Consider the following 17,799-nt stretch of genomic DNA (forward strand, 5'->3'; position numbering starts at 1 on the left):
TCTTCAAAATACATTGTAAAGCTCATCTTAGCCATTCTAAAATACAATATTTTTCCCGGGGGTCACCCCCAGACCCCTAAAACACCAAAATATCGCGCCTTTGACGATCACACGCTAATTTGGCCAATTTGCGTATTCGTTAATTTCCTTTCAGCGACCCCACTGCCTATAAATGTGTACAAGGATTAAATTTAATGATATATGAAAAATTTACATAAAGCATATATGGTTGGGAGTTGATTTAATCTCTCCTCCTGAAGGTGCGACGGCGGGGGGGGGGGGGGGGGGGGTTACGAAATATTGAGGACCTTGCCCCCCCCCCCCCATTACGTTTCATCTTCCTACGCCACTGTACAGCTACAAAAAAGTGTACCTTGCGAGAAAATCAATGGATATCACGCGTTGATCTGACACTGGATGCATGGATAAAAAGAATCATGTGCTCTCCTCAAAGTGTAAAAAAAAAAAAAAAAAAAACATTTCCTAGTACCGCTCGTCTCGGGAGAGCTCTGTTAGACCCCTTAATGTGTAAACACGACTTATTTCAGTTAGTTGGTTAACAAATATTTACGGCAAATGTTTAAAAACTTCAAACTGTCTTCCTGTGTTACTACGAATTGTCCAACCCGAAACCAAAGCCCATTGGAATTTCGTTACTGCAATACATTAAAGGTCACATTTGGCGAATATCATAATTCAACTTTTTCTTTGCATGTAATTGATTCGGGCAGGGGCCTTCGTCACAGGGTCGAACATCCAACTGATCCTGAAGACCAAAAGTGAGACGGCGTCCAGGGAGACATTAGGGAAACGAAGGTCAGTTTTGAAGGAAGAGGAGAAAAAGTAATATTGTAAAGTAACTTTAGTCGCCTTTTACGATCATGCAATAGGCACAGCAGGTAAAATACTAACCCCCTACCTGCAAGGTACCCTCCCGTCTGCTGGCATCACGTTGTCAGGATATTAGATTGATTACGTATATACTTTCCGTCCGGAGTTAATTTCAAGTATCGTATACTCGCTTATTTTTGCGAGAGAATTATTTCACGATTGTAAATCCAAAGTGTATTTTAAAGAGTTCTTTACGCGATCAAATTCAATATTTTTTAATGCTTCGCGAATCAAATTTTCGCGATTATTGCGATGTCCTAGCGTAAAAATAACCGGCTATACTATTCATGTGTAAATGGGTATCAATTTGCCGAATTTTAAATAAATTTTACGTTCTTATACTGATATTTCATCAAATAATATAACAATACCAAAAATACACATTACCAATAGACCAACAAGTTTCATTTTCCGAATCGTCTGGTGTTTGTTTGAATTGTGCAGCATCCCGTTATATGCCTGTTGTCAGTATAATGTGACCGGATGGGATGTGCTTGTTCGCTCTATTTTAAAATACTTTGCATTTTTAAAGTAGTATCTCGTTGAGGCATACCGCCAATAAGACCACACACACATGCATGTTTCACATTATACAGACAACTAGCAAAGCTGTCGTCCCAAGTAAAGTCCTCTTTGAGACGATAGTACATATTAATGTAACTACTAGTTGGATTTGAATCTATATACATGTACATGTATCCTACTCTTATTCCATTATTATTTAAAGGGCAAGTGTTTCACGATTACAAGGAGACAAAACACGAATATACCGCAGCCTCCAAATATACAGAATTTGAGTCCAGAAACGTTACAGGCATTCATAAAACACATTGTAGACATGTAGAGAGGACGTCCTTAAATAATCATGGTTGTTAATGGGCGTTTATCTAATAAACCATACCAAACCAAATGTATATTTGTGATATCTGTAATCCATTCGTAAAGTGGCGTTGTTGAATTGGAAAATAAATCAAGACAACATTTGGCAATTGGCAGTATAATTTAATGCTTAATGTAAATGTAATCTTGTTTTGTTCATGAGCTTTCCTTGACCAGCAGAATTCAAAATGACGTGAATGTATTTTCAAAAATAATGCTTATTTGACAGTATGGTATTTCGTCACAATGTATATTTGACTTCCAGGTCGATGCCCTCCATCTTTTCTGCGAGCACCTTGTCAAACATCTCGTTCTGTGCGACAGTGAACCAATTCTTCCAGTCTCCCACATCGCCTGAAACCGAAAATATAAAAGTGAATCATGATATATTCTTATATGCCAGACAGTGAATAAAAGCATTTATCATTTTGATGTCAATACGTCGGTTGGTTGGTTTGGCCTTATTTAGTTACCATCCTATTAATAGCTAGGGTCATTTAAGGACGACTTCGTTGTGTGCGATACGTTGTCTTTTTTTGTTTTGAAGTGCGTGCGTGATTTGGGAGACTGCGAATGTTCGAATTGTGCCGCTTTGTAATAGTGTAATCTAATCTTTTTCATTGAAAAAAAAATGATTGACAGAGGTCGGCGAGATACTCTGGCCCTAACACCAGACTTAGACATTATGACAGATAAATGTCTGGTTTAGGGCCAGTGCGCAGCAGTACATGAAAAGGTGGAATTCGCCGACACCGTTTGGTGTCTCCTGTTCAGACTGAACACCGAGAAGGGCCACTTATTTTTTTTCAACAAATGAATAATTTATCTACCAAAATATAGCAATTCGTCGAGATTACAGGCGATTTGCATGCTATGAGAAAATGGCGACGACGAGGAGGGAAATTTAAAGTTGCGGAAAAGAAACTACTGTATTGACATAATATAACGTGCATGCGTGCTAAAATGGGTTGCTATGGGTAGACAAATTATTCACTTGTTGAAAAGACCAATATGAGTGACGCTTCTCGGTTGTAGTATTATGTAAGTAGTCTGAATCGTAGCTATATATAGATGACCTGGCCCAATACCAAACAGTGTCGGCTAATTCCAGATTTTCAAGTACTAGTGCGCTCTGGCCCTAACCTAGACATCTATCTGCCATAATGTCTAAGTCTAGTGTTAGGGGTAGAGTATATTGGGCTAGCATTTTGTATGATAACAATTGCAACGGCCAAGGTGTAATACTGGCTGATTTCCTGCAATACACTCTTGTCGCTCGAGTTCTGTATTACATGACTACCCATTCAATACAGCCTCGTGACATCAACAAAATTACTTTTCCTCGGTATTTAACTTTTTTTTACAGAAACTAGACTGGTTTTACTATAAACGATGTAAAAACGGAATTGAAAATATCATGCAATTTTCATGTATGGACAATTGATTTTCAGATCGCGGTTTTCTTCGAACTTATGGCGGGATATCATAATTGTAAACTTGAAATAAAACGTCGAAGTATAAGAGAAATATGCTCTTTCATATATGGATATAAAGGATATGGATATTCTACCCAGGGATCACAAAATACTGTAAAACCTCAGCAAGAAATTTCCTTTGAAGATTGCATAAAGTGCTCTTCCCAACTTCAAAGCCGCACAGTCCACCACAGTGTACCATTATTTTATTAATTTGATGCGCATAAAAGGACTAACCTATACCTGCTCATCCGTTGTCTTACACAAAGGTTTTGCTATGGCATATTCCAGGGACGTATCGTTCTCGATACTACAGGGGTTACTATCACTGACATTATATCAAACCTGGACTATCTCATAGTAAAACTAGAGGAAGTTCAGGAGAAGCAGAAGACACAATCAATTTGACCCTTTGCTGTACATCAAAGGGATTATATAACGGTACACTGTGGTTGAATGTTGCTTTGAAGTTGGGCTCTCACTGGAATCTTCAAAAGAAGCCTCTGGTATTGCAGGTTTGTGATTGGTTAATGTTTTCCTGAACTATTTCCAGTTTTATCATGAGATAGTCCAGGGGTGGATAGGACATTAGTGATAGTAACCTGTGGTGTATCGAGGACGGGGTGGATATAATTGCAGTGATAGTTGCCCCTGAAATATTGTGGATGATTCTCGGTTATTATATCCTTAACCTTTTTATCCACATATGACAGAGTCTTATAATCAAATTCATATTTGTTATAATTTTTTGTCTAGAAACGTTGAGAACAGATTGACAAGGTTACCTTTTCTATAGAATGGGTTACTGCCGTCTTTACTCAGCGACAACTCTTCTGTGTTTGTACTTTTGGCTTTCGACATGGCGCCGAACTGACATTTGTTCGCAACTTCATCAAAGAACTCTGGGTCCTGTTTTGATCCCAGGAATTCTGCTATTATTTGAACATTCTTTCGGAGGTCCTGAAAAGACACATAGGGAGTTTGCAAATTTTTTGCCATGTTAAATAATACGCCTAGTTAGAGAATGAAATAGTTAAATCTCTCATTCATTCTTGAACATTTATAATGAACTGTTACATCATTTTGATAAGAAGAGTTGAAATATGTATCCAGTTAATGTATAAAATTCATACTCTCATGAACATTGTTGTTATTACCAGACTACATGAGCCACGACCAGAAGAAATTATCTATGATAGACGGTGGTTGTCCAATAGGACAGTATAATAGCAGGGCCCAGTTTAACGGACATTTCCTAACGTGAAGGAATTCCTTAACTTAAAATTCTGCATTTTTTGCTTCTGTAATGGTTTCTTATGGGGAATTTTAAATGTTAAGTTAAAGAATTCCTTAAATTTAAGGAATGTTCGTGAAACTACACCCTGACTAAACAGTGAACACACGTGCAAATGTACATGAACATAGATAAAAATACGATATGTAAATAACAACAACAACAAATATGACAAAGTTATAGACAAAACTTCAGGGATGTTCGTGAAACTGGACCCTGACTATCAAAACGCGTCATTTTTCCCGTAGGAAACACACGTACCTGAACATAGATACAATAAAATATATAAATAACAAAAAAAGTTAGAGTCAAAACAATTATCGGTGTAAATAATAGGATAGTAGGTCGACATCTGGGGACTTCAGGCTTTGTGATAAGAAATTATCATACGAGTTATGTTATATTGAATACTCCAGAAACAATAACCAGGTTATCTCTAACTCTTGTCTACGCTCTCGATCTCCTACTGTGTTATCAAAATATGAATAACATTTAATCTACTGTGTATGATAGCCTTATAGGGAGCTACCAACTAAATGAAACATCGACATTCGAAATGACTTGTGTGTATTATAGATTGAGCCTAGGATAGTATTTTGTCAATGCCAATTTTTGACTTTTTAGTAATTAATTTCTAAAGTAAAAACGTTTTCTGACAAGTAATTATCCCTACGTTATAATGACATGAATTTGGAAATCCAGTTATAATTTGGAAATCCAGTTTATAATTTATGTTAAAAATATCTAGTGTAATAAGAACCTAGTAATAGTAATAGTTATAAAAACAATAAATATAATTCAATTGATTAAATACTAGATTCAACTTTAACACCGTAAAATAAAAGCGTTCAGTTGGATGGTCTCTCAATGTTGATTAAGCATGTAAATACTAACCTGTTTCATATCCTCGAACGATAATATCAGCACGGGTACATCCGGATTTTTCTTCTTAAAGTCCATCCATGACTTTATGTGTTGGAACCAGGAATTATAATGCACTATATAATAAAAAAGGTTAAATTATCATGTTTGGATTTCCAGCAATGTTAATATCTATAATGTGTCTACCTAAAGAAGTATATACTATCCTTTTAGGGTTAGGGTATTAAACACATTGCTTCCATTACTATTTATTCAACAAATCTTAGCGAATGGTTCATACCGTATAGCGCTTTCAATTCACGGTGTCAATATTTCGCGCTTTCCTATACGGGGTACATTCGCGGATTTTTTAAACATTTCGCTGGTGATTACAGTGAATTTCAGTGAAAAAGAGCGGAAATAAAACACTCACGATATCTTATCAGAATAACTTCAATAATTCAACTAAGGATTCAGATTGTCACAAAACTAGTAACGGAAAAGGAACCAAGGTTTTAATCTTCAAATGTGGTAATTTGTACAACAGTAAGCACACATGCCAATAATAGTTATTTCACTGTCTCATGAAAATGCAATTGAACAATGAATAATTATAAATAATGCCAACATTTATCATAATATTAATTAGCCTAAAAGGTATGTTATCAAACATTTAAAACTCCTGCCTCCTGATTCAAATTTGACTTGTTCATTCGCGTAAGATGATTATTTGTATAAGATATATATGTTTAGCTGAACGTGGTTAGGCATAACAGGACGTTGCTAAGCATAATGAGCCATCCTTTTGATTAAATGAGAAATATGTGTAGAACTGAATTTTCATTAGTTACCCCCGCGAATATTATATTTGTTTTGTCATCACAGTAGTCTTAAGTGGTGGTGAAGACCAAATGTATTTAAAGGCTATTTAACTCTACACTTAATATTCTGTATTTGCATATAACAGAGTTATCTACCCTTGCGGGTATGTATTGATTGTGACGTCATGTGTTTGCGAGCGTAACGTCATACTTTTCTGAGAAAACGACCTGACTTGCGCTCACAGAATAATGAGCTAAATCTATGATATGCAAAGACGGAAGACATGTACATATATGACAAAGTTGACGCGTATAAATGGTTATAGTCTAAATATATCAAAACAAATGATTCGTTTACATATACTCACAATCATGTGTAATGAAAAATTCAACGAAATCTTCCCATGTTCCATTGTAAGTTTTGATGCTTTCAATATTCAGCCGCTTCACGAATGTATGCATGGACACAACCGTGTCTTTTGGGTTCCTGTAGATGTAGACAACCTTGCATTTCTTATCTATCACAGTTTGAGGAATATGTTGAGGGTAAAAATGTGATACGAGGATCCTGGGACTCTTGATGGCTTCTAATTTACTAACGTCTTGAAAGTCCACGGCGGATACATTACCAGTCTTGTATTCCGCCTTTCCGTTTTGTAACATGTACATAATATCAAAGCCCCAGTGTGTTCCTGAAACGAAATATATATATATTGATGATAATTATAATGATATAGGGCAAAGAAGTAATCCTTAACGTTTAGCGTTCGGCATGAAGGGAGTGGGACGACTGGTTTGCCCGTTGTCAGTACATTGTGACCGAGATGGGTGTGCTTCATCGAGATATCAGTATAAAAGGTAAAAGATTCCTCTATCCCAAAGAGGAACAACAAAACAAGCAGCGCGTATTTCAAACAGAGACCTTTCACGGTAGGTCGACCTTAAATGACCATAGCTGCAACTATAACGTTACTTTAATCATCCAAGCAACCTTATAATTAAAATTAATTGTTGAATTTTCAAAGTCAGCGTCTCCCAGAAGACACATATAAACCAAACACAGTCACATGAAATATATTTAAAGATGCTCCACCGCCAACAGAGCATAAATGGTATTCATCATTTGAACAATAATCGGTGTTTAATCGTGTATATATATATGCCTAATTAGCACAAAAATAGCATAAAATAATTTAGTTCGTCTTTGGTGCATGCGCAATCATTACTTCATTCCATATAGGATATAGTGCCACGAAATTTTTATCGGAATGCAATTAATTATTTTTCATATTTTTAACTTCAAGTAAAATTAGAAGCTCAACTTTTTCAATGGTGGTAATGGTGTAAAGTAAGTAACTTTTGTAACCGAAGAAAAATAATAAATCGTCTGTTCCTGTTTTTGATAGTGAAAAAATACTATTTGTCAGCGGTGGAGCATCTTAAACAATCGCAAATGAAAGAAGATGAAAAAAAAACAAATATTAAGGTAAGATGAAACCCGATGGCAGAACCAAGGATAATACAGACTATCGGAAAGTATTTAATGGAAACACAGTGTTTCAATACAGTGCTCGTATAAAGTCAGTTCTCCCTAGGTTTGTTGCGGTCAAGGTTATTTGACAAGATAAACATAACTCTACTATGAACAGCTCAATGTCCTTATAAATAGATAATAGGGCCACAGAAAAATTGGGCAGTTTTAAAGGCAGTCAAGGATAAAACATCTTATTAATCACTAGCCTGCGAAGATATCATCTGAGGATTACGGGGAGAGCTTTGTCCAACTTCAAAGCAACACAATTAACGGCAATGTAACATTATTCAATTTGTTTGATTTATCAATCTACCAACTCGTTTATTGTCACATTACAGAGCTTTACTATGACATAATCAAAGGAACATCGATGATGATTTCATTGTTATGTGGTATTACTCATAATGAAGGACTTGTTAGATACCGTATATATACTTACCACTTTTAGGAAATGTAGCAAAAAATACATCGCCTTCCTTGTACTTCATATTTTTCACTGCATCAATGTGGTCTTTCACGTTTCCTGGTACATTTGGTGGAAAATTAATTCCATCATAACTTTTCACGACGAATACTTCCCCTCCCCTGTCCTTGATCTCACGCAGCTCCATGACCAAGAATTAAAAAATGCTCTGGAACCAGAAATAATAACGTTGATTAATGACATCCAACACCATAATCTGTATCATATGTGTATCTAAAAGGTACATACCCTTACCAAAACGAATTCTATTTTTTAATACAACCTAAAACGAATTTGTTCATTTTAAATGAACGTTAATAGTTATTAATTTACCGTTGATATAACACTTTAACACTCCATGAAAAGTTATAAACAGGTAAATCAAGTGATATTTTTCATAACGCAGGTCGACTTATGTTCCCAACGCCGTCCCAATTACCGCGCTGTATTGGAATAACACTACGCCATGTGTCACACCAGCGAAATGAACATTGGAGCTCATAGTTAGCATAGACTCCCACTGGGAACCTTGAAGCTATAGATAGAATAACGCTATATTTGTTATCAATGTAGATTTAATGTTTGATTTGGAAAATTACTGTTGTTATGTTGATTTTTATGTTAACTAGAAGGAATATACGTAACCGGCCTACTATTCTTTTCCGCCGGTATGTTAACATTGGATTTTTTGTTAACGTATTCATTGAGATATAAGGTCGAACATGTACGAATGTAGCTGCAGTATTGTAGCTCAAAAGACTTTTAGACCGACCGAAAGGTACAGTAGGCCGGGCATGTATATTCGTTCCAGTACCAATGTATTCGTGTGGTTTTAAAGTATAGATTTTAGTTATATGTGCCATATCTGGTTGAAAAATTTGACCTGATGTATTTTCTTCAGAATAACTACATTTAACATGCATATGTTACATATTCCTTATACGTTATATGCAGTCAGCCATTTAAGATATAATTTTAATATAACAGCACAAAACCACGTACACATTGACCTCAACATAGGTTCGTCTCATTTTGAATGTGTTTAAACATGTTTAATAAATGTGCAAGTTTACCTCATTGTTTTCATCTATGTAAAAGGTAATTATCACATTCGCTTATTTAAAATAATCAAATCATCACCAAAATTTGTAAACAGGAAAACTGTCTTCATGTGAACTCCGATCAAGTTTAGGTCAATTTTACCCGAAAATATCAACAACAGTAAACTCGGGATAGTTTGCTCTGAGCGGGACTTAACATTGACCTTAAATTGTATTATCAAGTTTAAAATAAACGTCGTGATAAAGATCCTCTTCTAATTTAAATCATCTTTATGTTGCTTTTGGGTCAAAATACAAAGTTGTTTTGCCTGTGCAATATTCTCACATGCATATTGGACGAATAGTGGTGATAATAACTGAAATATTTTATCACTACACATAATCGAGGAATAAATGATACGGCTATATTTTATTTTAATTCATTGTTCTGTCACAAAAGCAGTATTATTTATAAAGCCTGCGCATTGAACCTTTTTCTATGTGAATAATAAATCAATAACATGGCACAGTTCATCACACTGTGGTTTGCTATTTAAAATATGATATATAAAAGTTAGAACTCACCTCTCTGCTAGTCCTAGCTTTAAACTACAGTGTCTCTCAGACGTTTATTTTATATACGTGGGAAGCGCTGCAAAACCTCTAATATTCTAAATATTGACCCCACGCCGGGACAAGTCGTGTTATAGATATTGACCCTCATTCGGGCTGCTCCCCGACACTAGTGTGCATTTCACTAGTGTGTATTCGGATAACCTCTTGTCAGATTTCGTCAGTGATTGTTTCATTATGTCAACAGCAACACATGTAGCACACGTGTGGACTGCACGCATACCTTCTGCCTGCCTTTTCCAGACACGAATTATTCTGTCATGTATAATAATAAAATCTTCAACGTTCTGTCATCATCTTAAGTCAGATTTCTTCACTTTCAACGTTCTGTCATCATCCTAAATCAGATTTCTTCACCTAGATTGTATATATATATATGGGAGGTGGCTTCATCACACCGTGTTTCACCCTCGTTCACCCTCGTTCGCACTATATGATGTCTTTGGCATGTTATTTATGTGCCCCACCTTTACGCGAGAAAATGAAAATATTTGCATTCAATTGGTGAAAATAGATATACGGCCATCCAAGAGATGAGTCATTTTTCGCCAATACCTTGTTGACTCATTTTCTCTTGAGCAAACAGAGCTTGCTGGCTCTACAAGTGTGGGGAAGTTATTTTAGAAGTAAAGTGAAAAAAAATGTATATATCAACATTTTCGTGTGTTGTTTCAAGTATGGGGTTCATGTTATGATGATTCCAGATTATAATCTATATATGTAACTCTCGTTTCATTTGTGACATTCTACAGGTAGATAAAAATTTTATCACATTACACCTGATTATTTGCATATATCATTATCTGTCATTGACATACATTTAAGACGATATATATATAGTTCATGCGTTGGTTGTATACATGCTGTTGTAGACCTTAATTATCAAATGAACTTTGCTAGATATATTGACACATCACCGAAGGAAACAATTATTGTAATATATTTGTGTTTGTAAACGCTCATGACCTTTCTGAAACGGTTTTGAAATGTAAAACGAGATTAATAATTTTGTAAAGTCATAAAAGTTATTAGCTTACTGTTAATACTATACGTATCATCACCTTCGGCGATCATTAAGTTAAATAAATCAAATGTTAATTTTCATGAAGCGGGTCATCTTATGTTTACCGCCATCTTATTGAATGTAATTACCGCGCTTTAGTTGACTATCACTGCGGTAGACTGCAAAACAGAGAAATGAATCTTCACTGCCAACATTTGTTTGAAATTCGTTGTTCTTATTCTTCTCTGTGAACTCCGTATGACTAATGCAAGTCCTGCCAGGGTTCAAAAGTCCTCCAAGAATTAAAAATACTAATCCATCTTTCAGAAAGCTGGTCCCATTCGACCAATTACGTAAGGAAATGTCCTTAATTGATAAGAATCACTTTATGTTTGTAAATAATGTCATATTATTTATATTTATGTAACTCTTTACATAATTATTTATTATAATTTGTAAACAAAGGGTTTCTAATCGGACGTTAAAATATTAAAACCAAAATAAAGAGTTTCAACTGTGTTTACCTCAAATCAAATCTGTTTGTTTGTTTGTTTGTTTTTGCTCCTTTTTTTTTTTTGTAATTTCAAACAATAATAACGCATGCCCATGCAGGCTATATATTCTCTGTAAGTCCATCTTATTCGCGAGCATTTAAGTTACAGAAAATCTACTTGCTCGCGGACATATCGAAGTTGAATTCCCAACGAATACAAACTTTTACTTTATAAAATATTCTCACAACAGTAGTATGTTAGAAACACTAGGGGGACCTCTCCTATCATCGAAAACAGGCTAATCAGGGGTCGCATTCCTTATATACTACGCTCATGTGTCAAAAACAGCTATGCTATAACTGCGTGTCGTCCAAAAAATCGGGCAACAGGTCGCTAAGGCTATATAAGCCTCTGTTAATGTAGTTTTTACTCCAGCACATCGGAACACTCTGCTGTGTGGATGTACAAAAATATTATAATCGACCAAAGACAAAACTTCTGGGTGAACATTACCTAGTATGCATCAACATATGGAGAAAAAAGGAGTAGTAGTTTTAGCACCATACAAACATAATGTAAACCGCACATGGAGAGATAACTTTTATTTAACTGCGGTATTACAGTGTAAGAGTGATGTGCTTTTCTATTTACATAGTTTTTACTAGTGCTACACCCACAAAATACGACAAGATATCGTTACTGGGATATATGAATAGATACGCCTGTGACGTGTGACATGCTCCCGGGTACATAGGTCGCATTTGCTATAATGGCACCAATAAAAATAATATTCATAAAGGAGGGGTATCACTTTGGACAGTTTTACGACCACTAATTGATAGGCAAAATATGTTGCATGCAGATACCTCAGCTCTGATTGAGTGGCAGTAAAACGGTCCACTGTTATATCCCTCCTTTGTTCACCATTGGACCTAGTGAGTTAGTCATATGAGCTCTTGAAGAGAGAAACCAAAATTTTCGATCATTCATAATACTACAGCAATTAACAACCTATGTGTAGCCAAGGGTAATTAAACATCAATATTAATATATGAGACTAAGTATATCACGTCTACAATTTTGCTAGAATTGTAATATTATGATTTTTTAAAGCTTTTCTAGGTTTACTATATCGGCATCAAGACTTTTTTTATCGTCAGTGAATTTTACATGTCGGCTTATAAAGCCTATCATTTTGTTCCCTGGCGTCATGCTTCAGTGAGATAGCACTATAAAAACACCATGCAAATATACCAGAGCCTCTCGAAATTTAAACATTCACAGACTTAGCGCATTGCACACACGGGAGACCGTCCTCATATGACCTTAGCTGCTAATAGGACGTCAAATCTACCAAACGGTTATCTTTTTACATGGCAACTGATAAAACCAAGGTTCTTGTAGAGTAGATTGCTTTACTTGTCTTATCTTAAGCACCTATTCCCTTTATGCTATGAACTTTTCTCTTCAGACGTTATACTAACACGATTTGGGTCTTTTTAAGCACACCGAAATTGTGCCACTTTAACACGGTTTTTGGTTCTCCCTTGACACCGCCTCACTTTTGGCCTTTGTTTGAGCGCTCGTCCCTGTGAGGAAGGCTCTGGTTTCTGTCCCCTGGCCGAGACACACCAAAGTCTATAAAAGTGGTAGTTTCTGCTCCTGCTTAGCGCTCAGCATAACGGGAGTTTGACGACTGGTTTGTCCGTTGTCAATATAATGTGACCGGGTGGGGTGTGCTGCTTGGTGTCTTCGGCGGCATGCTTCAGTGATATAGCACTATAAAAAGGGTAACAGTTCCACTATACCAGAAGACACAACATGAATATACCGCAGTCTCCCAAAACACGCACCTCGCACAACATACACGCAACACACTGCATACATGGGAGGCCGTCCTTACATGGCCCTGGCTGTTTATACGACGTTAACTAATCAAACAAACAAACAAACAAACAAAAACACGGTTTTTGGACATCCTAGCGATGATCACAAGAATCTGATCTTCAGCTAAAGAAATGTAATATTATAATAAACTAGTTGGTTGCTTGTTTTATTTGCGTCCTATTAACAGCCAGGGTCATTTTAAGAAGGAATACCCTATATGTAATGTGTTTGTATAAATGTCTGTATATTTTGGGAGGATGCTGTATGTTCGTGTTGTGTCTTTTTTCGATAGTGGCAGTTCACTTTATTTGCACGAGATTAACTTTCTTCATCAGTCAATTCAAGCAACAAAATTGACAATCAATCCTTAAATGAATTAAACTCGATTACTATTTTATCAAATGATGATGGTATCCTAAAAAAACATCAAGCTAGACATTGATATCCATCATATCATGTAAAACGTCTCATACTTCATATCATTAAATTGATATATTTATATAAAAACGCCTTTATCATATCTTATCAGTTTTATCATGGCCATTTAAACGTATTAATCATAAAATCGATTATAAATAAATCAAAAGAAATGTACCTCATATTTCCCAAGCGAAAGAAAACGTTCATCTTCTGACAGATTCGATTGCATACCTCTGATCTGATAACGATGCGTTAAAAACATAGACTGCATTTACCAATTTTAGATAAATTACCAGGTAATTACCTAGGACATAACATAGATGTTGTTCAATCCAAAATCAATTAATTTTGAAATAAAACTTTGTTGAATTTAAACATAAGACATTCATATCAAAATGTATAAACAAATGTGTCGTATTAATGTTGATAAAGTCGACTATTTCCCCGAGATAGAGCGATTGGCGAAGTTCTACCACGTTTTGGAATTGCTACATGTATATAGGTCTAACTGATAAGGACATTCTACGCTGTTTAGAACAAGACAGATCATCGTCACGTAAACAGCTGGAAAAATGGATCGTTTTCTGATTATCCTAACACTTACAGTTGTGTTTGGTGCTGGTAAGTATGATGGGCTTTTATTTATAACGATATATTCTTCACATGAGTAAAAAAACAAAAAAACAAAAAACAACAAAAAACAGAATGGAATATTTTATTTCTATCACTGACCTTGTACACATGGCTCAGGTGCTGGTCCGGTTTCAAGACAGGCTTAGTTTTTAGACGCTTTAAACATTTTTATATTCATTTTTACGTAACGGAAATTTTTCTTGCTGCATTTATATTGTAAAACATGTAATGAATGCAAGTTTTTGTGAAACCTCCCTCGTAGACATCGAAAGTGTTTTTTATTTTCATTGTTGAAGTTAATTAATATGAGATGTTTACCTCTAATAGTGTTTCATAACTGTATTCATGTATATATGGACTGCATACGTTTTTATATACCAAAATAAAGGGAAGCAACTCTGGTAGATCTATGTAGAATGTAAACTTGATATGGATTTATATCAATAATATGATGGCTGGTTACGACAATTTAGGAATGGTGTTTATATATATAGCGTAATGTTACTTAGTGCAATTACAACTGATGAAACTAGAAAAGATGATATGTCATGTCTAATATACCGCATCTGATTACAATTTCTATGAGGACATGCCAAAACTATTGATTTATGGTGCTCCATGAATTAACTTCTAAAGAAGAAAGTCTATCACTTTCGTTCTAAGATAAAGAATAACAGAAAAATAACAAAGGAAATGTCTTTGTACAGCTAGCAGTTCAATATTAACACATTTAATTAGACACGTTTTAAGTAATTTGTAATCTAATGACACCTTCATGTTCTTTCTATCAACATATGCTACTTGTATCGGCTTTTACTTAACATATATCAAACTTGCATTGATATATTTGACTGTTAATACCCAAAAAATAGCAACTTCAAAGAAGAAACAAATTATTTTGAGTTTCTTTTGGTACTTCTGAGCTGAACATCATATCTTCTAAAACGGTAATGAGTAACGCAGCTCTACGACATTTCAATTCAGAATGAAGCTATTTATTTTTAACTATATTTAAGATTATACATGTACGTTTCTTCTTCTTTCACTGATGAAAGTTAAGCGGCAATATCCATTATTTGCGAACGAAATCATGAAAATATCAAACCGCAAACATTATCGATTATACAGCAAGTTAAGACTAAGAAAAATTGTAATTCCAATTTTTTCAAATTTTATAGCTATGGTATACTCCCAGCTGATTACACCTTTCCAGATATGTGAGATGAAATGCTTCCGGGACAAAAACCTCCCAAGTGGCGTTACTTTCGAAAACGACGAGGCTGCATCATGTCGGGACTACTGCTTGAAACATGCGTGAGTACCATGACCAATCGGACTTCTTTGGTATGACCATCCTCGATATTTCAGGTGTTACTATCACTGTCTTTATATCACCCCTGGAATATTTCATAAGACTGAAGGTTTATGTGTCACAACTGATGAGAAATGATATTGTCCTTACTGTGGCTTTGAAGTTCGGCGTCGCTGTCGATGTAAACTTCAAATGAAATTTATTTTTTCTCTGCAGATGAGAAGGTAGTGTTGGTACTATAGTATACATCAAAACTAGTGAAAATATATATTATAAATAAATTGGTAAAATAAAGAGAGATATATGATAACAACAAATCTTTTGATGACTTTTATAAACAAATATACATTTTTTGTAATTTGATCAACATAGCCACGAGCAAGCTAATAGCCTTCAAATAACGAATTTCCCAGTATCTTATTATTCTGGAAGTTAACACTACCCGTCTTTACACGAGCGAGACTGGAGTTTCAGATCTAGAAACGAATCTGATACATGTATTTCATCTCACATGATACATTGATGTAAGCAATTTTAGACCAATATCTGCTTTACCAATACTTTCAAAAATTCTCGAAAAGCATGTTCACTGCACTTTTTATAAATACCTTTCTGATAACCATCTTATTGTATCAACACAGTCAGGTTTCCTTCAAAATCACTCCTGTGAAACTGCACTGTAAATATTGTCAATTCGTGGGCAAAGAATATAGATGATGGTTTTAGCACAGGTGTTATATTAGTCGATTTTAAAAAGGCCTTTGACCTTGTAGATCATGATGTTTTATTACAGAAGATGAGCATGTATAAATTACACGGTGTACCTCAAGGGTCAATTTTAGGTCCCCTTATGTTTTTAATGTTTGTTAATGACCTGCCGTTACATGTTTCGTCTGCTACAGACATGTATGCAGATGATTCTACTCTATCTGCTGTTGGTAACACACCGGATAGCATACGTGAAGTTCTGCAATCAGACTTAGATAATGTTAGTGTCTGGTGTACAGAAAACAAAATGTTGTTGAATGTCAAAAAAACTAAATGCATGTACATTTGCTCTCAACGAAAGCAACGTAGAAATTGTGTAAATCTTAATTTATCTTTGTGTGGTGAACCATTGGAACAAGTAAGAAATGAGAAATTACTTGGTGTTCACATAGATGATTGTCTTACATGGGTAAATCATGTCACAGCTATTTTATCTAAAATAAGACAAAGATTAGGCTTACTACGACGTACTAGTCCATATTTACCCATGGACGGGAAATTGAAATTTTTTGACTCGTGTGTGTTTCCACATTTTTTATACTGTAGTACCGTATGGTCAGGATGCAACTAAAATCTGATGGGCAAGCTTCTCAAGGCCCAGAAGCAGGCAGCTAGGCTTATTTTAGGTGCACCATATGATACACCATATCAAGATATGTTTTACTGCCTTAAATGGATGTCCTTAGACAAATATTTTAAATTCAGAAGACGTTGTATGTTACATAAATGTTTTAACCAGAATGTACCTGAATACTTATCAGAAAACGTGTCCCTTGTACGAGAGACTCGTAATAGAAATACAAGATTATCATGTCAAAATAATTTTAAAGTACCTAAACACAGAACTGTATTTTATTCAAAGCAATTTCTTGTAAACAGCATCAATGATTGGAATTATTTACCAGATGACACGAAGAAAATTCAAAGCTATCAAACCTTTAAACGAAATCTTGTCCAGTACTGTATATCATTACCATAGACCAGTATTGTATTTTTATTGTGATGTCTAATCATTTTTCTATCTGATTTTCTTATTTGAAATCCTTATAATATCATGCATACTTATTTTAGATTATGCTATATTAGCATGTAACTATGTCAATTTTTATTATTTGCTATATTAGCATATATGTATACAAGGCATATGCCTTTTATTGACGTATAATTATATGCATGAGATTTATGCATCTTGTGAAAATTTTAAGTATATTTTATATTTTTGTGATTGTTTATAAATTTGCTTAATTTGTCTGCTATTTTAACTAACAAATGATATTATGTTTTACTAACAGGAGGACCATGTGGTAGATAAGCCTTTGGCCTAACATGTAAATCCATCCTCAATAAATAAAGTTTATTATTACTATTATTATTCCATCTCCTATCCTGTT

General features: G+C 34.9%; 1 protein-coding gene across 2 annotated transcripts; it reads right to left on the minus strand.

Moving 5' to 3' along the window:
* Window positions 1–1,872: 1,872 nt before the first annotated feature.
* LOC138310905 (sulfotransferase 1B1-like) lies at window positions 1,873–10,234 on the minus strand. 2 transcript variants are annotated; one of them, XM_069252231.1, is made up of 6 exons: window positions 10,115–10,234; window positions 8,195–8,387; window positions 6,590–6,913; window positions 5,434–5,537; window positions 4,031–4,205; window positions 1,873–2,124 (listed from the first exon to the last, which is right to left on the minus strand). In XM_069252231.1, exons 2-6 carry the CDS (start codon window positions 8,364–8,366, stop codon window positions 2,012–2,014), a joined length of 888 nt encoding a protein of 295 aa, XP_069108332.1. In that variant the 5' UTR covers window positions 8,367–8,387; window positions 10,115–10,234; the 3' UTR covers window positions 1,873–2,011. The 2 variants fall into 2 exon arrangements, with proteins under 2 accessions (XP_069108332.1, XP_069108331.1); XM_069252230.1 differs by lacking the exon at window positions 10,115–10,234 and adding an exon at window positions 9,844–9,997.
* Window positions 10,235–17,799: the final 7,565 nt, after the last annotated feature.

This window comes from Argopecten irradians, chromosome 16 (genome assembly GCF_041381155.1).
Source record: "Argopecten irradians isolate NY chromosome 16, Ai_NY, whole genome shotgun sequence".
Lineage (NCBI taxonomy): Eukaryota > Metazoa > Mollusca > Bivalvia > Pectinida > Pectinidae > Argopecten > Argopecten irradians.